This window comes from Penicillium expansum (genome assembly GCF_000769745.1).
Source record: "Penicillium expansum strain MD-8 chromosome Unknown contig268, whole genome shotgun sequence".
NCBI classification, from domain to species: Eukaryota; Fungi; Ascomycota; class Eurotiomycetes; order Eurotiales; family Aspergillaceae; genus Penicillium; species Penicillium expansum.
Genome location: NW_015971324.1, coordinates 450196 through 474440, shown reverse-complemented (window position 1 = coordinate 474440; position 24245 = coordinate 450196). Strand labels below are relative to the sequence as shown.

Genomic DNA, 24245 nt, shown 5'->3' with positions numbered 1-24245 from the left:
GTACATATCTCTTCTCTGTATAATCTTTCTCTGAATTATAATGAATTTTGGCATTTTCTCAAGGCTCAAGTCTCAAGCCGTGTTATACATTCAGTCAATCTTATATGTTTGCTTTCACGAAGGCTTGATTGAACTCTCAAAGTCCCAAACAAAGGCATGAAAAATCCTTCAAGCCGGTTCATATAGTCCCATACAATAGAAGTACAATAGTTTTTTTTTTGCAACATGTTCATAATCTTTCAAGATAAGTTATATTCCTCTGCTCTTGCTAAAAGCTCAAAGGCCTTTGTGTGCGCCTATCTAATTGGTTGCCTCTCAATATTCTCTTCATTGGCGGGCTTGTCATAGCCCATTTAGAGGCAGTGTATTGAATCCTCCAACTTGTGACTCCTAATTATTGATCCAGGTATGACCCGGACACCTGATGTAAAAGCACAAACGCTCAGCTGGGGGTGGAATACCAATCACATTGGCAGACCGGTCACCTATATTTGAGCTATATACAATATCGGCATATGTAAGAACAACCTAAAACAGAAATAGTGAAAAACAATAAATTATAGACTACGCTCATGACGAATGTTGTAGCGCTCCCGAGGTCATTAACCTATCAATCTTGTACAACATACAACATGTGTACTTGTGATGTCTTATTCGCCGCCTCCCCCGCCCCCAGAGAGAAAGAGGGGTGTTTTGCCGCCCGGGTTTTCCGTTTTTTTTCCCTTAGCTTATGGGGGTAGGAGGGAATTACAGTTTGGGGGTTTCCCTATGTTGTACTCGAATCATATAGTGCAGCTAGGAAATATGGAGATGTGTGTTTCAGGGAATAAGCTGCCGAATGTAGCCGGTCGGGCATCGTTGGTCATGTTATCCGGTTTTTTTTTTGTTTTTTATTTTCCCTTTCCCTTTTTGTTTCTGTAGGTTGAGTTTTTGGTGCATTTATTATCTACGTATGTATATTGGTTGTAAACATCCCATCAATAGTGTGAGTAATGTAGGCAGGTACTATATGTACATTTAGGTCGTGGTACCTTGAAAGAGTCGGATGAACTGCACCGAAGATAGAGCATGGCAAGGCACGAGGTCCGAGTGACTTTATCTTTTCTAGAATTTATGAGTACGCACGGTCTTCGGTGCTTGTTGTATTTAAGTATTTTAAGTATTTAAAGATTAATAATGTAGTTCTATACCCCTCTTAGAGAAACAAGTTCAATATAAATGTGGGACTTTTTTTTTCGGCACGTAAAAAATGTATGCGCCTTTTAAGCAGATAGGCACATGAATATAGAAGGGCTGTTAGCGGCTCAGATAAATACTTGTCAAGGCACTTGCCTTTGCCTCCAGGAGTAAGTACATGTATGGAGTACCTACACCTAGCCATGCATCATGACGCTACTCCGTATTAGGATGCAGACTGCAGGGATCAACATCGAAGTCCTTCGTTGAGGGCGGAGTTGTTTACGGTGAGTCAGAGCCCCCTCCCCCTCCCTAGGTGGCCAGTTAAACTGTGTCTGACATGTCAGAGAGACCAGATAGAAGAGGCAGGGAGAGTGGTAGATGGAGTGCTTGTCAGATGCATGGTCTCGGCTGCCCTTGCTTGGTTGTACGGGGTAATGGGCGCGTGTGATTGCATATCGAGGGATAGTAGAGAGTAAATGACCCGACGACAGCTGTAAGGATGTTAGTTTGTTAGTTTGTTGACTATATTGCCTACTTTGTATGTACTCCATACTCCATAGTGGTACATATTTGGAGGGAAGTGGGTATGGAAGAGTCCGGATGAACACTGCCGCAGGTAGCACTACGTAGGGGGGTGTTTTGTAGACTGAGCAACGGAGGAATGCGACATTTGATGTTTACGGGTATTTTTTTCATAGATATATTTCATTTCATGTTCACCATTTTCTATTTACTTTTCCCTATTTACTTTTCAATTTTCAATGTTCAATGTTCAATATTTTCAAATAGAATTGAAATTATAACTGAGCTTACTAAGAGTCCCCGAAGAGTATTCGAAGTGGAGCAGCCTTTTTTTAGTTTTTTAGTTTTTTTTAGTTTTTTTTTTCTGCCAACTCATTACAGTACCAAGTGAGTACCAAGTGGGAACCAGTGAGAATCAGTGAGAACCAGTGACACGGGCGTTGCATCACCGGATTTGCCTTAAGGGTCTAGGGCCCTTTTTCTTTACTATGAGAGACCTACCTTACAATACAATTACACTATATCTGGTCCACGTTCCAATCTCTTGTGGGAAACACCGGATGATTTTTATAGTATTTAAAAAAAGAAAAAAGAAAAAAGAAAGAAAAAGGTGAGAATCAAGAAAGCCCAGTAAGAACTAGATATAATCCCAGATAAGTATCCAATCATTAATACTATATTGTACATAGTTAGCCTAATTTATTTGATACTTAGTAGAGACACAATGTGCGAAACACTGTCCTTTAAATTTAGAATTTCCATATGTGGGCCAAGTGACTCCTTCCCTGTATCTTAAATACATGTAAAATTACGGGGCAACCCAACGGCCTTTTCCCACACAACGCCCCTATACACTTTTCTTCTCTTCATCCTTCTTCTCAACCTCTTTTCTGTATCAACCTTCTCCCGTGTCAACGAGCTTTTCACTAAGTGTCGTTGATCACCTCATTCTGTGAGGTTTGCTCTACGCGTGGGGAATTTTTTTTTCTTCCACCGGTGCTCTTCGTTCTCCCAGCGCGTTCAGTTCACTCTACGTGGGCTCTTCCGCTTCGCTTCGACCTGGTTATTCGCCTCTCAAAGCACTTTGAATTGACTGGATTGTGATCTACCACCTTCCCTCCCAGGCTGCGTCATTTCGACACTCCAACCGAGGACTGTGTCTCGTTCACCCGTTCACCACGCTCTTTCCAATTCTCATTTACCCATTTGTCCGTTGGATCATTGAACGCACCTCAATGTCATTCAACTAGAGACTGCCTCCTAGGAAAACGACAGAGCGATCCGCTCGCCGAGCACCGCTCTTCTCCTCTTCCTCTCCCCCCAGGATCAGGATCTGGTGGAGTAGACGGTTCGTCCCCTTGTTTCTTTAACTCTTGTCTCTCGGTCCATCTGGCTTTTGCCTACCCCGGAGGCCTTTTGTGCTGATTCCTCGCCTTCCCTGGCAACAGAATACGTCTAGCTCCCCGTCCTGAACTGGTTACCGCCCCTCCCCTTCTCAAGATGCCGTCCTTCTTCGTCCCAGGCCACCATGGCCTGCCTACGCCTCCCCATGTCAACGGTGGTGGTCGTATGGAAGACCCGTCATTCTACCCGGTTGGTCATGCAGGATTTCCTCCTCGCTACCACCAAAGCGGTAATGAGTTCATCGAACAGTACTCGCAATCTCTGTGCTACGCCAAACCCAATTCGATGAATCTTCACCCCCAGTCCGCCCATCCGATGAACACTGCTCGCGATCATCATATGATGAACCAGCAGCCCATGTTCAACCCCATGGTTGGCGCTGGATTGCCCTCGATCCGCAGCAACGTCCAACTTCCGCCCATGGACGCTTCGATGCCGCCTCAATACCGTCGACAGGAAGTTGCCCCGATGCAACAGCAGCCCGAACAACCCCGCAAGGAGGAAAAGGCAACTGGAGGTGTTGCGGCTCACCTGGATTATGAGATGGATCGCATGTCCGACTTTGTGGCAGAGATGGCTCAGGGAATGTATGATTTGTTCGAGACCAACATCACCATTGCAGATATTGACCTCGTCCGAAGCATCTACCCAGGATCTTCGGTTCCCCCCCAGTTTCGGAAATACGTCTTCCAGATTTTGTCCTCGACACGCCTCCCAAGTTCTACCATTCTACTCGGTCTCTTCTATTTGGCCAGCCGTGTGCGCCTGTTATCAGCCCAACGCGCCTTCACCAAGACAGACAGTAGCCAGGTCTATCGCATGTTGACTGTGGCTCTTCTGTTGGGCAGCAAGTTCCTTGATGACAACACCTTCCAGAACAAATCCTGGGCTGAGGTTAGCAACATCCCCGTTGCCGAGTTGAATCACATGGAATTGGAATGGCTTTTCGCTTTCGACTGGAAGATTCACGACCGCATCTACGACAAGCAGGATGGTTTCGCCTCGTGGCGCGCGCACTGGGATACCTGGCGGACCAAGGCTACGGCTCGGGCTCAGGAGTCTCGCCAAACTCTAGCGCCTCTCGAGACCAAGGTTATCCGTGGTCAGGCTGTCACCAAGCCCCTTATGTCCCCCGAAGGCCCCATCCCGCCGCAGTACCAGCGCAGCTCGCAAATCGAGAACTCTTGGCTCAACCCGACCGCGTCCGAATACTCGCCTCCCTCTGCCCTTTCCAGCGGCCCCACTACCCCCGACTACTACTCGGTTGGCCCTTGGGGTTACGCTAACCCGCCTCCGCCTCCGCCTTACTCGCGAGGCTGGAACGCACCCTCACAGTACATGGCTCACCCCGCACCTCGATCCCAGCCCCCATCCTACCACCACACTCCGGCGTACGGCTTGCCATTCGCACAGAGTCTTTGGACGGGCCACGGTTCATCGTGCGGCTGCACCTACTGTGCTAAGCATCTCGAGCACTACATGTGCAACAATGCATTTACCTCCATGCAGCAGCCGATGATCGCAACCTAGTTGACGATACTTGACATATTCTGTCCATGGCCCCGGGGGGAACAGACGGTGTCAACGGCTCGAGACCACCCGTTTTGCTGCCCCTTTGAATTTCTTCTTACTGCAACTCTAGACTTCTTTCAACGTTTGTTTGGGCGATTCGCGTGGGATTTATTTCAATACCGTTTCTCCTTCTGCCTGAATTGTTTCAGCCTTGCGCCTTTCGACCTTTTTTGCCTCCTATAGCTTTCACCTGCTTCTGAGCAATTGGCCTACCGCGTCTCCAAAAAGTACTTCTGTTCTGCGTCCGCTGGTTCTCGTTTGGCAAAGCGAAAAAATCTCAAAAAATGGAAAAAAAAAGAGGAAAAAACGCTCCCACAGCGGACATTGGCATGCTCCCGGCAAGCCCACGATGCAAAATCTCGACTCAAATTGCTATATTGATATCGCTTTGATTTCATCGAGTCTTACTTTCGATCTCATTGTGAGGTCTTTATATCTTTTGACTCCAAAGGTTGCCGGGGCCGCAGTCACGACTATCACGAATCCCCAAAATCTGACTTCTTTGTTTATTACCCACGACTTCGGTTTATATCCTTGGTCCTTTTGTTTTATGCTTGGCATTTGTGTCTCGCGGTGATTACCCATAGAGTGCTTCCTTTTTTCTTTTCACTTCCATCTCATCTCGGTACATTATTCCCATTCGCCACGCTACGTGCAGTGCCCGACGTTAATTTTTTTTTTCGCTTCTCATCTCAAATCTTCAATTGTTCATTCACTTTTTTTTTTTTTTCTTCTCTCAATTCCTTCAATTTTTTATTATCTTCCTCTGATGAGACTTTCTTCTCCAATCAATGAGATCAACAATCCAAGGATCCTTTCCAACCCTTCTAAGCTGCATGATGTATTCCATCACCCCCATCTCTCTTTCTCCTCACTCGTGAAACGGATGACAAACGATTGATCTTGGGATCTCTTCTCTCTGCGACATCTTCGCATGTATCCGGGTTTATCAGTACCCTCGGTGCATCTTCCGTCTGATCTGTTGAGTTCAGTCAGTCCTCGCGACTGACCCCCTATGTAGTCTACTTGAATTTGTCTTCTCTTTTGACTTGCTTCCATCTACTGGCCATTTGCCATTCGGCGCTGCTGGCGAGCCAGGGACGTCACATTTCCCGTCTCCATTGGTCATGTCTTGGCTCGGCTACTGGCATCCGGCTATGGCTGTTGACGGTCAGTTCTTTGAAGATATCTCATTTAATTAGCGGCAAACTATTGTCTTTGTCGGGACTGCAAACTTTTGGTGTTTGTCCCAGGACTTGTATCAATATCTCCCTCGTATCTTCCGTATGAGTAGTGTCTTCTGTTTTAATAGTGAGCCTCTACTCTCTATCTACTGCTAGTTTTAGCAACGTCTTGGGTTATATGGCAGTTTCCTTTTGGGTATTTAAATACAAGCCGGGTCTCGTTATCAATTTTGTAATAGACTTCGATTCTAGCCTAACTCCAAAAATGGCCATCAGGCTGAAATAAGATATAGGTAAAAATGCAGTTATACTAGTGGGTAATCACAATTCATCCAGACAGTCGTCGCGGGTCGTAAGAGTAGGTGCAGATAAGAAAGAAACAAGAACCAGTAAGAAATAAGGATAATTATGCAGACGTATAAAGCAGTCAAGGCATCAACGAAGGCAACCGGAATAGTATTAGTAGACGCTCCCTTGGATGCTCTGATCTTGCTTTTGTTGCTCTTCTAAGGATAATTCCTCGATGTGGAGATGAGATGGAGAATCTGTTGACGAACTTTCTTGTCCTCGCGTCTGTGATTCTGAGTGGTTGGATGACTCGTCTCCGTCGCCTAGGATATTGGCCATGCGGTGCTCGGATTGGTCAGTAGAAGAAGAAACATGGTGATGATGATGGTGGTGGTGATGATGGGGATGATGCAGGCGAGCCTTCTTCATTTTCTCGGTGCGATTGCCACTCATCTCGTCATCGCCGTCATCTTCGAGCTCCTGAGAGGGACCTGAATGTTGGGTTTGCTCGCTGGACGGGAATTCGAAGTGTTGCTGGTTCGCATGGGACAAATTGCTAGGGGTGAGGCTGGGAGAGGTTGGTGCAAGATGACGGTGATGAGCGTGATCGTCTCCCTCGTCGTCGGATGGGGCGAGGCTATTTGCTCCGCTCATGGAGCCTCCACCGTCACGGCCACCAAGGTGGAGGAGGGCGTACTTTAGGTGCGCTGATGATGAAGATGTAGCTGTTGGCAGGTGGGGCAGATGGTCTTCGCTATTTCGGTTCAGTCCATGGAAGTTCGGGCGTTTTGGATGCAATGGATTCACGTTTGGCCGGGCTTCTGAGCTAGAATCGTATTGCTTGGTGTCTCCGTTGTCATCGTCGCGAAGTGTGTGCTGCGGGTTGGAGACGTGACGAGCGCTGGGTTTGCGGCTGGTCTCATTCTGGGCCGAACTGTCTTCCGAGGACGATACTACCTCATCGATGGATATAGACTTGTGAAGCTTGGAGCCAAAACTGCCTGCATAGTCATCGGTATGCTTTGGTTGAGCGTAGCTATGCTCGTGACGCATAGAATTCAAAAGATTCGCTCGCACCGATTGTTTTCCCTCTGCAGTCATACCATGAGTGCAGCCGTCGGGGCAACCGCCCCACTTGCGCCGAATTGGGATGTGATCAGTGAGGCCGACATGACCAGCAGGCGGAACGGGCGCAGGGACCTGCTCTTTGGATGCATTTTCACGCTCTCGATCTTTTCGTAGATCTGACCAGGTGCGAAGCTTGTTCTGTAGTGTGTACTTGCCGTTTTCTGGGTTGTGGGTCAAGACCAGGAACTCGCAATGGTTGATGTTACGAAGGTCCTCAAAGTATTCCACGCTCCAGTGATACCACTTCATGAGAAATACGCGTGCCATGAGGCCGTGTGTAACAAGCACACAGACATTTGCAAAGTCGTCCTCACCAAACTGGCGCCAGAGGGACTCGTTAAACCCACTCACTCGATCATAGGCATCCGCTGCGGATTCACCATTGGGAATCCGGTAGAAGAAATGACCATAGTCTGCTCGCTCCATCCACATGCGCTCCATCTCCGTTGAACATGGCTGGAAATTACCAAAATCTTGTTCTCGCAGCCGGGGTTCTTCATAAACTTTGATTGTGTGTCTCTGGAAAGGCGAAGGAGCGGGTGTATCGGCTGTTAGGGATTCAATAATTCCCTCGGTAGTCTCTCTTGTCCGCCGATAAGGGGAGGTAAAGAAGTGAAGTTTATCGTCGGGTTGCAGGAGGTCACGTAGTCGTCGGCCTGCATCCTGGGCTTGTCGATGTCCTTCAGCAGTGAGTTTCACACGGTGGTCTGGAATAGTCTGATGAATGTCTCGGTTTTTGTTGCCTTCTGACTGTGCATGGCGCACTAGAATGATCATCTATAAGTAGGAAAGAGGTCATTTTAAGACAAAATACATCTCAATCACTCAGAAATGGAGACTTACCCGTGGCTTCCCCATGGTGGAAGGATCATGGGGAATGTAATGGATTGCGAATGCGGGGGAGGGGCTAGCAGAAGTATCTAATTTGCTGCAAGAAGGACGCCGATAGGGGGAAACGAAAATAAAAGAACAACGATCACCGAGATATTCGTCTATATCAAGCGGATAACAGTTTGGAAGAGAGAGGAGTCAAAAAAGCAAAGAAAAAGTTCATTCCAGTCGGAGATACAACTGACCCGCACGGGCCAACGGGCGGGTGGTCCATTCAGCGCGCCTCTTTTACGCAACTTCCGAACAGCATCAACCCGCCATGGCCGACTTGCTGGAGCTACTCGCTCCACATCTAGATCCAACTCAATCGCATGATGTAACTACCGACAAATATCTCACTCGCCTCTCAACCTTGTCGCTCGAAGCTCTCCAGACCACAGAACCCCCATCGCTTGCCCAATCCTCCCACTCGACCCTTCTCTCCCTTCAAGCCCTATCGAACCGTTCGCACCGGGCATTTGTGACCTCTGCCGATAATTTGTCTACACTATGTACATCTGTCCCACAGTTGACCCGTGAGGCGCAACAGCTACGCGATGCTATCCCCAAACTCGACGAGGAGGCCGTTGGGTTCTCCACCAAATACAGTAAAATCACAGACAATGCCGCCCTAGAACGACGGAAGAAAGCGATGCAACTATCTCGAAATGTCGATAGATTGTCAGATATCTTGGAACTACCAAGTCTGCTGTCCAAAGCCGTCTCCGCGGCCTCAGTAAACTCCGGTACAGGTGTCTCCTCTACAACCTACTCCTCTGCCCTCGACCTGCATGCACATATCAAGCGACTACAAACATTATACCCCGAATCACCATTGATTCTAGATGTTGCATCTCAGGCGGAGGATGCTATGAAGGACATGACAAGCAATCTGATCACGGGGCTCCGAACCCAGAACCTGCGGCTAGCAGCTGGTATCCGAACTGTGGGTTGGCTGCGGCGAGTAGCCCCGGATCTAGACATGATACAAAGTGATGGGGTCGTTGGGACAGGAGAAGGCGCTCTTGGGGCCATCTTCCTGGTCTGCAGACTAGCGCATTTGGTGTCGACCCTTGAAGCTCTGGATCCCCTCCGCGAGCTTGCGGACCAAGAAACCCAACGGAGACTCGGTGGCAGGGACAAATCAGACACAGCCTCGTGGTCTGGCGGTCAGCAGACTGACCGCTACTTGAAAAGATACATTGAGATCTTCCGTGAGCAGAGCTTTGCAATTGTCTCGCTATACAAGAATATTTTTAACTCTGAGCAATCCGAATCCGAGTTTGCCATCTCAGGTTTACGAGGTGCAGACGCCCACTCCAAGGCCAAGTCAAAGCCAGCACACTCAGATGACCCCTTGCAACGTCTCCCCCCGGCTTTGGCTACTTTCCCCATGCATCTCGTTCAATTGCTCACGGATACAATGCGCTCCTATCTTCCCAACGTCCGAGATCGGAGTTCGAGGGAAAGTCTTCTCACCCAGCTTTTGTACTGTGCCGCAAGTCTTGGTCGTCTTGGTGGTGACTTTGGCATGATTTTAACCGAGCTGGGCGAGGAGGAAGATACCGACGATATGGCCTACGAATGGGAGGAGGTCATGCGCAAACATCGAGCCTTGGCAGGGCGTCTAGAACAATTGACCAGTCGGGTGCCAGTAAATTAACATTCATATACCCAAGCGAAAGTACAATTTCATTTCTAGATGGCGGTGGCACCTGGCAGGGTCTGTGTATAATAAAACATAATGAAACGCTCTCATTTTCTCAGTCTTTTCAGCGGACTGTCTAATTAACTAGAACTACCCACATACAAATGCATCCTGATAATTTATACCTCGTTTGCCCTAAAGGCTCTAGCTATGCTAGCAATACTTCATCGCCCACTTACCTACACATGCTACGGTGCTTCAGTCTAATGCATACGCAGAGATTAGAGTGATAGATCGATGAGCCCCCTTTTCTTCGAACGATTGGTTCTGATATTTCACAGCATACCCATAAAAATCCAAGAAGTAGTGATTCGAGCACCATTGAAACATTCGACAATGGACGGCAATTAACCATAGCAAAGAATTGTATGCCGGAACCCACAGCGATCTGTGACGTTCTGTGCTTTGCTATTTGGATGATAGCGCATTCCTATGCTCTGCTGCTTGTATTTGCCTTCCTGATAGCTACTTCCCGTGGGATGTTGCCGGTCATTATCACGTCTGTGATGGTAGAGGTGGCCTTAACTGGCTACCTTCAAACCTTGTGCCGATTTGTCTTGCTCTGGATATACCCACCACTGTTGCCGAAACTATCGCTCAGTCTAGCTGCCACCTCCAGATAGGTAAGCACACAGGTGTATGTGGCATGCTCATTCATCTGTAGCGGGCTTATTTTGCTGTTGGAACGTGAGCACGGCAGTGTTTCTAGTCATGCTTTGCATGCCGTTCTGAGTCACATCGTGTGGGTTCGGGCAAGATATCTTTGCACGGACCAGTGAAACACTAGAGGGACAGTAACTAGCAAGAGGCTGAGGGAACCAAAATATCTACTCCGTCCAGGGTATCATCGGGCTAACTGTAGTCTTCCCCACAATTGGTTAGCCTTCATTTACCGAGTGACTCACAAAGATATTAAGGAGCCTTGCGCAGCTATAATCCAAGGCTATATAAAGTGAACCTTTGGAATTACTATAGACATCCCACTTGAGACTCTTACAAATTTGTGTGGCTTTTGTCAAAATGGTCGTCCACTATAACCCGCTCACCAAAGAGCCCTATCTCCAACTCCCAGCACCATGTGCAAACATCATCATGACCCCACACCGTGAACACCAGATCGAGGAGGTATCTGCTGCAATGACCGAATTTCTCAATGATTCACGGGTGTACTCCTGGCTGCAAGGGCCACCCTACCCGTTTCTGCCGGAGCACGGTGTGGAATGGGTCAAAATGAAAATAGCAGAGCAGGAGGAAGTCGTGTCTACTCTGCAAAAAGAATTCGAAACACCGAAAAGTCAGCAGGGCGACAGTCTAAATATCCAAGAGGAACCAGTGTTCTTTGATAAATTCCCCTTCCTTTGCATACGCGAAGTAACAGAAAGAGATCCTGCGACCGGCGCTCCGCTTCAAGATGTCTGGATTGGAGATTTTAATCTCACGCGGTATGCTTTCTATGAGTTGCAACCCAATAGCCCGGAGCTTGCGCTGGCACAGAAGCAAAATAAAGATTTGCCTGCAGGGCACAAGGATATCGTCTGGGGTATAGGATGTATGAGCACCCCAATGAGACTCGAGCTCAATTGCTAACAACTTTGACAGATTATCTTTCTCCTACTCAACAAAGCCGAGGAGTTATGAGTGCTGCTGTTCGAACTGTCGTTCAAGATTGGGCTATCCCTCGGATGAACCTTCATCATCTTAAAAGCAGCTATTTTGTTGGGAATACAGGGAGCTCGAGGGTACTTGAGAAGAACAACTTTGAGGAGATTGGTACATTCAAAGACTGGGCTCCAGCAAGCCCAGCGAAGGGACTAGGCCCGATGTCGATTGTTGTGATGGAGTGGAAAGGACTTTTATAGGCTATCAAGCAATGTCAGGGCCTAGAAAACGTTCAAAACTCGCTTGGGCAATTGTTCCATGTTGTAATTACTAGATTGTACTTCGTACTCTATAAAGTTACCACTTGGTACATATATATTATAGGTACGGAGTACGGCGAGTATTATTGAAGTCTCGGTCGATTTGTACAACAGATAACATAGTTGGATGATCTTGCTTGTCTTAATACCACGTAGTCAGTCTACCGATCTCAGTGGAGAAAATACTTTGTGAGGGGTACAAGTCAGGGACAGAACGGGGCCATAATCGCCGGGGGAGAAGGGGCATTCATCGCAATCAATCTGAGATAGTGAAATTGATATATCAAGTTGGTGCATGAGCGATCACATTGTTTAGCGTTGAGCTGAGAGCAAAGTGACCAAACCTGTAAAAGCCGAATCTATTCCACTCCGTAGATATTTGGAATTGATCATGCGATTACTGCCGGATCCACTCTACAATCATTGCCGAAGTTCCTATGGGGTACTTCGTACTTTGTAGTCGATCTCAGGTTTCAGCCTTTCAGCATTTGTAAAGGAAATCGGGTGGGTCTCAGATCTCAACCAGATTCATGCTCATGCCCGATCTATCACCTATGTTGTAGATGTGTGATGCACCTACAATGCATCTACGGGCTCACAAAATATTGATTGCTTTATATTACTCTTTTAGCTCCTTACTCGGTTCAAATCCAAATGCAAATAAAGACAAGTGAATCACAAGTCGGGTTGGAAGAAATGGAATAAGCAAATTAACCAAAATCCAATAACGCGACCAGGGAGACTTTTTAGGCGTCGGGAAGATCATTGAGCGAATCAATGCCATCAATGCCGGATGTGAAGTATGGGGTCGTTTCTCTTTTTCCTAAATAGGAATGCGCATCTTGCATTTATGTGGCCGATACGAGCTCAGCTAACACAGCTGACTTCTTCCGACGCCCCATATTTCTCGTATTCTGTTCAATGGATATCTTGTACACGAAGAAATTACTCCTAGAATTAATTGAAATTTCCTCTCAAAAAAGCAATTATTAGAGACCGTGTCTAGAGCATTTCCAGCTCAAATAGTCAATAAATTCGACGTTTCATCACACATCAGTTATTTCCATCTTACTCGGTACGTGCGAATACTCCGTCAGGGTGACAGAAAAAGAATAGCTGTGATCCTTTCGGCGACGGATGAGTTGCGCGAGGGATGAAGAGGAATTGCGAAACATTCAACATATTGTAGGCCATTCCATTCGACCCTGTATGTGCTACCCTGTACGGAGTACTACTCTGTGAGTCTGATATGCTGGAGTTTTCAGAAATGTCAGCCTACAAATCGGGTAATGATACCTGGGTTGAGTACGGAGTAGCAAGGGGAGAAATGCCGGATGCCGATTGGAATGAAGCGAGCTCAAAAAAGCGGGTGATTAACCCTGGAGGGAGACCAGACCCATCAGCTTGCATAGCTTATTAGGTGCATGATTTGAATAGCGCTGTAGATCGCGAGATCGAAAATTTAGTTCACCTTGGCACTTTCAGGTATATTATTGACTCCGTCTCCTTTCCTCGGCCAACACATAGACAAAGAGTATCAGGATCCATTTTCTTCATCATGCATCTTTCAACTATAAGTGTGCTTCTTTCAGTTGCTCTAGCAGAAGCCGCATCCTTCGTCACTCCTATCAGGCACAAGACAAAGAAGGTTAGCCCTAATATCCATTTTGCGATGCCCCAGGTCATTCAAGTTTCGATACTAATCCATGGATACTTCTTAGGAGCCAGATTACCCGAAAAGATGCTACCCCGACCCCTGTAAAGGAGTGACCTACGTGAACTCTACTGCTGTTTGCGGTGACCCACGACTTGGTCCGAAGCACCTCCCTAAATTTTTCCCTCTCTCCAATGAGCTCGAGACATACTCGCGCTTCGGCGAGCTCTGCCCAATCGAGTTCTTGGAGAAATGGACCGTGAATGCTTCCGACCCCAAGGGTTACTGGATCTATCCAGACAGCGACGGATTTGCTGCAACATCCAAGAATGAGTCTATTCTAGGGAATTTCACACTCCGCGTGGGCCAGAAGCTTGATAGATTCGGGTCTGAATATGGAAAGTTCCTGGCACCTCTTGGAGCTCCATATATCGAGCGGTCCCTGCCACCATCCAATCTTTTCGCGCCACCCAACAGCAGCTTCCCGTACAACTACCATGTCTACGAGGTGACCAAATCATTTGATATTATCTTGGGACCCATTGCGGCTTGGTTTGAGCAGCCCGGGTTTGGATCGCAGCTTTTGGCTCAATCCAGTGTCGCGGATTTGGTGGAAGGGGGTTTCTTGAAGAGACTGGAATTGAAGGATTATGATGAAGCTGAAGAATACTCTGCCGGTTATCTGGCGGCTCCCGAGAAACCTTCCACCTAAGTATGTCTTGGGTACGGAGATACATGTCACTAAGCAAGATGGGGATATTATTTTCGGGACATTGAGTTCTCTTTCTTGCAGTTAATGCTGATTATATTTTAATGACCAAATCAAATGTCACTAATAGCTTTTAAATATTCATACCCTGCGATTCTACCAAGAAACCTTGTACGAAAAAGCCAAAAAAAAAAAAAAAAGAACTTGGCTTTATTAAGGGCAAATTAACGAAACAATATTATGAGAGCATGATTAGATACAACCTTGGAATGAAAAGTCTTTCAAATATATTATATTCCAAGCGTCTACCTCCCAATCTCAAATCGGAATGGCATTACTGACTTTCCGATTTAGTTTGACAGGGTACCCCAGCATGCTATTATTTGTTAGTCTGGAAATCAAGGAGTACAAGTACAGCAGGACATACTCCTTTCCGGTTTGAGTGCAGCCGCAACCACAGAAGATCGATAGGGGGTAGCAGACGACCTAAAGAATAGTTTGTCATGAGCCTGGAGTCAATCAAGAGTGTCTTCAAGCTGCCCCCCCGAGAAGATACTATATTTACTTACCGCTGCTACAATGGTAGTGAAAAACCCTGTTCGTTTCATCAGGCATGGGCTCAATTTCCAGCAATTTACACCGCAGAAGAACCGAACTTACCGAGTGTCGGGCCAACCACCTTGCAATTACATGGGTTCTGATCAGTGCCACATTGGAAGCAGATAGGGAAGATCGGAAAGAAAGGGACGTCACACATCGCGTCGGATTTGGCTGAGTTGCTAGGTCTTCAACTAAAATATGTAGAGAGATGTCCCGGCCTTCATCCAGACAGAAGAAAGGAGCTTCCCCGGACGGAAGATTCACCGCCCAGTTACGTTGTAGTCGTGAGTTCGGGATTCTATCATGATGACGCAGATGAGATCAAGATCCATCGATCATCCTGTTTAGGTAGTAGTGGGGAGCTTTAGTTCATGTTGGGGTATTAGAGATGATATTGATAGCGATAACAGGCAAATATACCAGCGTGTATTATATATCAAACCGACCAGATCAAAGTAGATTAATTTGGATTATACATATCTTCAGATATCTTCGGGGCTAAATTTAACCTCAAAAATGCCCCCCGGGACGGGGCCGGGGCCTCCCGATAAAAACTCAGCAAGTGGCTATGTACCATGGAAGCCACAACACAGCCACGATCCGCGCCATTTCCCCTCGAATCAAACGTCACTCTTGACTCTAAAGCGGGATCGTTAAAATACAAAGGGTCTCAAAGCCCCTGCGTCTTAGGTTCTTATATTCAGCCTTTCCCGTTGGAATTTAAACAGCATTCCAGTTGTGCAAGAAACATCCAGATCCACTCCAGGCAGCAACCGTGCCTAGAAAAGACCCAAGGCTACAACAATTTACAACAAGACACCTATTCTTGGCATATAGTCCTTTGTTTTTTTGTCCGCCCCGTTTTCCTCCCCTGATTCCACCCGCACGAATCTTCAGATCTTCGCCTCGTTTTCCCCAAATTCAAAAATCCCGACTCACTAGACTACCCTCCGGTACCCCGATAAACAAACCCCCCCACTATGGGCGCCCGCACTCTCCTTCCCCTCATCCTGCTCCTCGTCTTCGTTGGCATTGTTGCCGCGGTCGGGTTCGTCGTCTACAGCATCGTGCAGGATGTAGGCAAAAACACGCGCGCAAAGATGGAGCGCAAGAATATTGCTCTCACCAGGGATGGCATGAAAGTGCAAGTAAGGGAGGTCAAAGATGAGGCCTACAAGGACCGGACCCAGAGGTGCGTTGTCTTGCTGTTTAGTTTTCCCGCCCTTGCTTGTTCGTATCGACTGACCCGATATTTCCCCCATAGTGTCCTCTTCAACATGTGGAACCACACTTCCTTCCCCGCTTACAAGAGCCGACTTTGGGATATGACTGGCTCATCTTCGACGGAGCAGACGAAGGATGCTGAGAAACGCAAGTAGTATGTCGGACCCACATTAATTTTGATTATTTTCCTAGTTCGATAGGACTGACTCGTTCTGCACCAGGTTTCGCAGTAACACCACTTCTCTGCTCGCGATTTACCCTGGACATATTTTCTGCCTCTATTTCCATTTCATCTACAAGTTTCATCGCATGCTCTAGTCCCTGGGAAAGGGCTGGTTCCCGAAAATTGCGGGCACTCCTGCTTCGAGGGGTGAACTTCTTCGACATTTTCACATTCTTGTTCATACCCATTTCTTTATGGCCCAAGTTAAAGCCTCATGAATGATGGCCGACCCTGATACATGATTATACTTTCCATCCCACTTCTCTTTCCTAAATTAATATTCCAAACTCGACTTTGCTTTGAGATCGCGTCTAGTTCAAGTTGTTCAGTATACTACATACCGACAGATGAAGTTTTGAGGTGATGTCAATTGATAGGATAGGGTTGGATTCTCATGGCCCGGTAAATAACTATGCTAGGCATAGTTCCAATCCATTGAACTGATATTGATACCATAAAACGGGAGATCAGCATTTCTAGCCGGAAATATCAAGGATCATACCTCAGTATTCCACCATAGTTGCATCATCAATATGAATATGGCGATTCCCCATTTCCATCCCTTATGCCTTAGCCTTAGCCTTAGCCTCGGCCTGGCGACGTGCATAGTAACTCTCATCCTGGTTCAAAAGGAAGAACGGTTCCGGTTCCGGCTGCCCACTACCACCATACCAGGTCGGCTGAACCAACGCCTTGGGTGTATCGTCTCGTCGCTTGTTCGTGAAAGCCGTTTCGAAGGTCTTGGCCCACTGGACCCTGTTGTTCAAGCCCTCAAGCCCCCACAGCTCCTGCAAGAAATGCAGAATTGAGCTATGGGTGTAGGCCGAATTGTCGGCATACATGGTGCCTTGATCGTGGATGAGGAGGTTGGCGGGTACCCAGGGCGAGATTATGAAGGCAGGGACACTATGATAAAAAGATTAGCCGATTACTCATGGAGCCAAACCTAAACTGATATTGAGATGCATACCGGACTCCCAGGCGAGTAAAGTCATACGTAAAATTGTGGTTTGATGACTTGCCCTTGAAGATGATACCGTCTTCGGGCTGAGGCACGTTGACTGGAGTAGGGACATGGTCCGCAAACCCACCATGCTCATCAAAGTTGATGATCAAAACACTGTATCCGTATATTAGTATTTCCGCACCCAGCATGAGGATAACGGAACTGACGCATTGTCCCAGTACTTGGAGCGACGCAGGGCGTCGTACAAGTGCTTGACCATCTGCTCCCCTGCTGCCATACTGCTGGTAGGATGCATCGAGTCAACTGTACAGCACTCCGGGTTCAGGTACGAGAATGAAGGCAGTGTGCCGACTTCCAGGTCATGGTAGAGCTCCGTTGCATGGACGAGACGGTCCATTGCATTGTCTTGTACCCACTTGATATTATCGTTAGTCAACGAGCTGGCATTTGAATAGGTATAAGGAGTGACTGACTTTATACATGAATCCATCGATTATGTCGGTCTCGTAGTACTATGTAGAAACGTTTAGCTAGTGGTCAGTATAAAGAAGAGAGACCTATCTCACATTCTTCCAGCTGATATTTTTCTTGCTGAGCGATTCAAAGATCGAGACCGCACAAGTAGTTCCAGTCACATTGTTCCAGAACCCAGCGGACTGATCAGTGTTATCGACAAAACCACAGGATGAGCCCGAGGTTGCGAATTGGCGGTTGGGATTAGTGGGACCCGGGTGCTCGGCGAACTACAAAGTAGGGTCAACAGTCAGTCATCTGAAACAATATGTTGTACTCCGTAGTAAAGTACAAATCAAAGGATGACCCACATATGAATCAAAGAAGGCGAAATTGCTTGCCAGCTCCACCAGAGTGCTAGTCTTCCTCTGGTTCAAGGCCTTGATCACGAATGCTGAATCTCCAGGGGTAGCATTGTACTTCTCCGATTGGCGCTCGACGAAACCTCCCATATTGGGGGCATCCTCTTTTGTCGGGTTCCACCCGCGGAAGATTTCGTAGGTGACTCCGCCAAAGTTGTGATCCGGGTCTTTTAGTGGCACCTCGGTCGCATACGGCTCAGCGCAGATTGCTAGCGGCTCCCCATAAACTGTCCAATTAGGGTTGGTGTAGTCATTGCAAAAGGTGAGATTGCGCAAATTGTCAATTTCTGGATGAAAGTCCCAATAGCCAGCGATGTTGTCAAACGAGTGGTTCTCAAGAGTCAGATAGATGACATGCTTAATCTGGGAGTGCTCTTATCAGCCATCTGGTCCTTCGAGGTCCTAGTACGGTCCACTCACATTTTCTCGCAGCTGGCCCCACACCTGAGCACCCCCAGTTGGGTAAGTGGATGCAAGTCCGGCTAGGGCCGTCAGAACGACGAAGCCCCAGTAGATAATCATAGTTACTTTCGTTCAACGCAAGACTGTGGGCTCTTTCGTGAACAAGTGCGAAGAAACAAAGAGGAAGGAAAATGGGAAAAGTGAAAAAGTTAAGAATAGAAAGAAAGCATGTTTGCAACTACCTTCATGCCATATAATCTTCTACATATACCTATACCGTGGGTACCTGCCGCAGAGGGTCCTAGAGATGAAGGTCATGCTCAGCAGCTTTTGATATCAATGTGCTCGTGTATCCAACATCCACACAGCTAGAAAATTCATCGTCATACTGGGTAATCTCAATACCTGTTTGTTGAGCATAGTCAGTCGCGTTTGCGGCCTTGTGACGCCTTATTAAACGTCTTTTTAGCTGGTCCTTTGAGATTTATGGTAAGGCGGTAAAATTAGATTGCTTTGTGCAAGAGACTTTTCAATGTATAATCAGGGATGATCTTTAAGAGGGGTTGTGATCTGATATATCTTTAGGTCATTAGATTATTAGAGGGAAAGAAATACCCCCATAGCCCACGTGGTAACGGTTAGAAAATTCCTTCCAGACGGATGTGAACAACCTTGAAGCCTTGGGAGTCTACGAAATAAGCGATATTGCAATTAAAATGTCTAGGAATATCGAGATTAACCCCCTCTTAGGGCAATGGGTATAGTTGATATTGGCACGTGAGCTGTGCGGAGTCCGTGGGCAAAAGAGTCTGGATTGGAAATAACAATTTTTGATTGGTCCCAGACCCCAAGTTAAGCAGCGGGAGTCCCTCTCAAGGACCCACACAAACCCACACCGAAGCTGGTCCTTCTCCAATCAGCGTTGCACGTGCCCTGTCGCCAAGCACGTTGTCTTCTTGGGTCACTCGATAGGCTGTGGTCAGCAGGAGCTGATTACTTCTTTATCAAATATGCAAGGTTGTAAACATGGGAAGAGCTCATGACTGCACCGCGTGCTTTAACTGGCTAAGTTTCGTATCCCTCGTTTTCACTTAAACATTCCCAAGTCCCATTCAAGGGATACTGCAAGCCCTCCTTTCAATTCTCAATCCCTCCGATCTCACCTTATGTCAATCAGTTCCCTAACTGGCCTGATGTCGAGTTATATGCCCCTCTCCGATCGCAGTCCTTCTTCGGATGATGAAAAGGACCCTCGTTCTCAACTTCGACCGGATGTCGAGACGGGGAACAACACAAACCGTCGCGATGACTCGGACCGAAAGTCTTCCCGCTTCATTGACGGGCGCACCGTGTCCGATGCCATTATCGGTCTTTCCGACGGCATGACTGTGCCTTTCGCCCTAACTGCTGGACTGTCTGCATTGGGCGATACCAAAATCGTTGTTTTCGGTGGACTCGCAGAACTCATCGCAGGAGCTATATCGATGGGACTCGGTGGGTATCTGGGTGCCAAAAGCGAGGAGTATGTCTACTCAGATCATGAAACCTATCTCTTATGAAAATATGCTAGAAGAGGTTCTGGAGATTCGACAGCTGACATGTTTGTAGGGAGTCATACAAAGCTACACTAAAAGAGACTAAAACGCAGACTATGACGGATCCCGCCTCAGTGTCTGACACCATCTCCGACATTTTTGAGCCTTACGAGTTGCCCTTTGAACTGGTCGCACAACTCAAGAATCATCTGTCTGACTCTCCTATGCTTCCATCCTTTCTCATGAACTTCCACCACACTATGCCCGAACCCTCCGGCTCGAGAGCTATCATTTGTGCTTTTACAATTGCTCTGGGATACTTTATCGGTGGATTCATTCCTCTCATACCATACTTTTTCGTCGGACCCCATGAAGCCTTCATCGCCCTGCGGTGGTCCATTGCTACCATGGTCATTGCGCTGTTTATCTTCGGATATGTAAAAACATGCTTTGTCAGTGGCTGGCGTGGTCGTCGAAATATCCGCAAGGGTGTCATTGGCGGTATACAGATGGTACTGGTGGGTGGTATCGCCGCTGGTTCTGCAATGGGGCTGGTGAAGGGCTTCCAGATGCTGGCGGATGCTCACGAGAAGCATCAGCATGACTGAATGGCCACCAAAATCTCTTTACTGTTTCACGGCGTCGGCGCTGAGCGGCTTTTCACTTTTCTCGGTTTCCGGTGATAGATTGGATGGCGTTATGGTTTACTTCCTCTCGATTTGCAAACTGCCGAACTATGATCAAATGAGGACTTTGATTTGCTCACTTAATGGCTGTTTTCCTCTCAGTCAATGTTTCTATCAACAATCTAGCAGTCATTAATACTGAAATCTTGTTTCACCATGATATTCTTAGTTCTGACATCATCAAGAGCGTTGAACAAGGATGATCAACCACCAGAAGAGAGAGAATGAGCTTCATATGTGTCGCTGCTATGGTAAGGTGCCGAAAAGGTCAACTTGCCAAGCTCTTTTGCTGTGGTCATGCCTTTTGACAAGGCGTATTCATCAACGTGATACTCTTTGGCATCTTCTCCACAGACTTCTCCGAGCGCTTTGGCATTATCGGCCAACAGAGGAATAACAAGGCAGAATATATACTGCCACAGTGCCTATCAAGGTTTGATATTTTCTATGACTTGCGGACAAGTGCACTCAGACACCTAGCGTAATAACCTAAAACGATTCATTGTTTCAAATTAGAAAGCACGAGACCTCAATAAGCAACTTTGTAGCCCCTAGATATTTATGTAAATGACTATGTCACACATAAGAAAGAAAAACACTCTATGCCAGCCCTTCCTGCTTCCCATGAAGCAAATCCTTCTGCCTCTTATACCTCGCGTCTTTGCTGTTCACTATCGATTCTTTTTCTAGTACCTCCAGAAGATCAAGCACGTAGTCTTGGCAGTTCCAACCCCGAACTTCATTGTGAATGGTGACTTGGCTAGCGACAGTCTTAATGGAGTCGATCTCCGCGACGTTCACATCATATAGGGGAAGCAACTCCACCAATCTTTCTGATTGTCGAACATCTCTTGTTTCCAACTCATAGCGGAATCGACCATCCGAGCCCGCCACCTGGAGGAAAATTTTGTCTTTTTCTCGGGGTCCATCGATGAAAACACCCCAGTGTTTGTAAACACCCTCGCTGGCGCTAATGGCGACATAAATTGACACCGCCAACGACATTGGACGTAAAAGATGGGAAGTAGGTCTGTGAGCTTTTAGGAATTTGCATGAAAGCAGTATTCTCTGATAGTGCTTACTCTGATGCGTGGGTGGTTAGTCGCTATGAGGCTTTGAACTGAAGTGAAAAAAAGAGACAATGATTGCAGTCACAATGTATATATCAAATCTTTCCTTGGTCAGCAGACGCTCAAAATAAGCGCCAAACATGATGTATAAGCCTCTACGAAGTTTTTGGTGGTCGCAGCATATCCAGCATATCCAATGAATGACGAGAGGGGCGCTTAAAGTGCCAGCGCATGTAGCGAGCCTATACTTCGCATAGCACACGACTACGAGAATGTAGACTCTCTAGACCTTTGCAACTTCTTTTTATCTTGAGGAATGGTGTAAAATGCAAAATGTACTCCGTGCCATGTAATCATATTCCCCACTGACCGCATTGGGTTTGCGGGGATGTGGTATGATAGCCTGGTAGGATCGACGACGCAGAAACGTCGATCATGGTATTGCGTATCAAATGAGCACGGGCATGTCCAATGAAAAGCAACTATGAAAGGGCATTATAATATGTGTGAAATGTAAGCCTGAGCAATGCCAAGGGCTACGCAGTATGAGTTGCTGGCATCCGCATATTTTGACAACGAAGCAATAAGTTAGTGACCTCACCGAGTATTCATCTAGAATTAGCATGATAGGGATATTGTGCATTCTTGGCCTGCACCTAAATCGACAAGGCTCAGTAGCAAGGCGAGCAAAACTTGAAACTTCCAAGGTAACAATATTACAGCTTGACTTCATATCTGTGGCGCAGCTCTACACATCAGCCTTGCATCACTTCTAAGCTTAAGAACCCACTCTAGGCAGCCGCCCCCAAATACGAATACGAACGTGCGCAGTTGGAAAGATGAATACATATGTTGTACGGAGTAGTCAACAATAATATTGTAATAACAAGCCTCAGGATACCTACAATTTACAGAGTAACAAATGCCTATATTAAAATGTCTAGGGAGCTTTGACGCTGAATTGGAGATGAAGTCAAGGTGTGATTGGCTGCGGTCGCGCGACACTTGGATCCTGAAACGCATGTGTACCGGATTCGAGGGGAAAGTATATTCAACCATAGCTGTGCCGTCTTTGGATGAGCAATTTCTTTTTATGGCAGAGATGTTGTACACTGGTTGTTGTCTAAATCAGGAGGCTGGTATCCCCTCGAGGGGTTATCCATTATCCCCTGAGAGTAGGGCATTATTATGTGATAGGCCCATCCTCATATACGCGCTGGGCCCATGTCAAATTGCCCTACGGAGTAATAGTGTCAGACTTGGTCAAACATGGACTCTCGAGTGTTGATCTTGTATGTGGCTCAGCCGCGTAACTGAGGCTGAGTCTCCTTGATGCCAATGCATACTACTACAACATACAGAGTACGGAGTACGGATCACGGAGTATAGCATCGACGGAGTAGACGTTGGGCCGTTGCCGATAGCTTTTAATATGAGGTAGCTAGTGCTGTTTTGAATCACCAGGACGACAGTTGAGCTGATGTTACAAGCCGTGCATAAGCGAAATTAAATAGTTCTGATGGGGTTTAATACCGGAACTGAACGATGGGGGCAAAGGGAAAGCAGCCAATCAGACTCCGACGATGGATCTTATATGGAAATTTTGCGAAAATTTGCGTCCCAGCGGTAATTTTGAAACCCCGGGACCATATTAAGCATATGTACGGAGTACTAAGTACTACATATTTAATTTAATTGAAGATGGCAAAGTCGATAGGTCATAGCGGTCGATATTGCTATATTAATATACAATATATATATATGGAGTATACGGAGTATATAATATTAGTTATACGAACTGTGGACAAAGATGTTCTCGGGAGTCCCGGAGGCATCTGCATAAAAAGGCTAACATGTCGGAGCATTGGCATAACAAAGTCCGAGATATGCCCAGAAATGTGTGATCTCCGTTGCTTCCGTGCCTTCCGAGTCAAATTCGCAGACCGGATATCCAGGTATTGTTTAATACTGCCGAGGGCTCCGGTCAGAATTGCAATAGAAATGAGATGGATAGGTAGAAATAGTTATATCAAATAATATGTACTCTGTACTCCGTATCTGAAAAAGGAAAAAGACAAAAAGACAAAAAGACAAAACGTGCTACTAAACCAAAACCGACCAGTGACGCCATAGACACATAAAGCAGCTCCAAATAATTAACGGGGTACTACTCCGTACAGATGTAATCATACCGGGAAAAATTACAGCTAAAACTTAGATATTGGTAAATACGAATACGCCAATTTTCAAGTTCCCATGGGTGAATTCCAGCTCTTTTCTTCCCCTTCCTCCGTCTCTCTTCTTTAATTCCTTAATATCTCCGTTTCAGGGCTTTAAGTGGTCTCCTTGGTTTTCTCGAGTTCTGTTTATCTTGGGTTTCATCGGTTGCGCCCTTTTCTCCTTGCATCCCGACCCTTGTCAACGTGACCTCCTGAGTTCCCTGGGACTCACGCCCCTCGGCCTTATCCTTCGCCTTCCTATCGGCCCAACTCAACCTTTCATGAGCCTCTCTTCTGGCCAACGATA

The 24245-nt window shown here is 46.8% G+C and overlaps 8 protein-coding genes across 8 annotated transcripts; 6 read left to right on the top strand and 2 right to left on the bottom strand.

Annotated features, from left to right (window-relative positions):
• Nucleotides 1-3201: 3201 nt before the first annotated feature.
• On the top strand, nt 3202-4635 carry PEX2_078710 (uncharacterized protein; the record flags this gene model as incomplete). Its single annotated transcript, XM_016745141.1, has 1 exon — nt 3202-4635. One exon carries the CDS (start codon nt 3202-3204, stop codon nt 4633-4635), a length of 1434 nt encoding a protein of 477 aa, XP_016598059.1.
• Nucleotides 4636-6320: 1685 nt separating this feature from the next.
• PEX2_078700 (acid phosphatase DET1) lies at nt 6321-8135 on the bottom strand (the record flags this gene model as incomplete). The annotated part of the gene is made up of 2 exons (XM_016745140.1): nt 6321-8054; nt 8121-8135. The coding sequence occupies 2 exons, from the start codon at nt 8133-8135 to the stop codon at nt 6321-6323; spliced, it is 1749 nt and encodes a 582-aa protein (XP_016598058.1).
• Nucleotides 8136-8427: 292 nt separating this feature from the next.
• Nucleotides 8428-9810, top strand: PEX2_078690 (Dor1-like family protein; the record flags this gene model as incomplete). The annotated part of the gene is made up of 1 exon (XM_016745139.1): nt 8428-9810. One exon carries the CDS (start codon nt 8428-8430, stop codon nt 9808-9810), a length of 1383 nt encoding a protein of 460 aa, XP_016598057.1.
• Nucleotides 9811-10875: 1065 nt separating this feature from the next.
• PEX2_078680 (GNAT family N-acetyltransferase) lies at nt 10876-11714 on the top strand (the record flags this gene model as incomplete). Its single annotated transcript, XM_016745138.1, has 2 exons — nt 10876-11395; nt 11455-11714. The coding sequence occupies 2 exons, from the start codon at nt 10876-10878 to the stop codon at nt 11712-11714; spliced, it is 780 nt and encodes a 259-aa protein (XP_016598056.1).
• A 1618-nt stretch (nt 11715-13332) lies between these two features.
• PEX2_078670 (TNT domain-containing protein) lies at nt 13333-14140 on the top strand (the record flags this gene model as incomplete). The annotated part of the gene is made up of 2 exons (XM_016745137.1): nt 13333-13422; nt 13496-14140. 2 exons carry the CDS (start codon nt 13333-13335, stop codon nt 14138-14140), a joined length of 735 nt encoding a protein of 244 aa, XP_016598055.1.
• A 1577-nt stretch (nt 14141-15717) lies between these two features.
• PEX2_078660 (uncharacterized protein) lies at nt 15718-16279 on the top strand (the record flags this gene model as incomplete). Its single annotated transcript, XM_016745136.1, has 3 exons — nt 15718-15929; nt 16002-16114; nt 16185-16279. 3 exons carry the CDS (start codon nt 15718-15720, stop codon nt 16277-16279), a joined length of 420 nt encoding a protein of 139 aa, XP_016598054.1.
• Nucleotides 16280-16747: 468 nt separating this feature from the next.
• Nucleotides 16748-18548, bottom strand: PEX2_078650 (Phosphoesterase; the record flags this gene model as incomplete). The annotated part of the gene is made up of 7 exons (XM_016745135.1): nt 16748-17090; nt 17155-17304; nt 17358-17566; nt 17625-17663; nt 17718-17894; nt 17976-18389; nt 18447-18548. 7 exons carry the CDS (start codon nt 18546-18548, stop codon nt 16748-16750), a joined length of 1434 nt encoding a protein of 477 aa, XP_016598053.1.
• A 1046-nt stretch (nt 18549-19594) lies between these two features.
• PEX2_078640 (VIT1/CCC1 transporter family protein) lies at nt 19595-20571 on the top strand (the record flags this gene model as incomplete). Its single annotated transcript, XM_016745134.1, has 2 exons — nt 19595-19950; nt 20037-20571. 2 exons carry the CDS (start codon nt 19595-19597, stop codon nt 20569-20571), a joined length of 891 nt encoding a protein of 296 aa, XP_016598052.1.
• Nucleotides 20572-24245: the final 3674 nt, after the last annotated feature.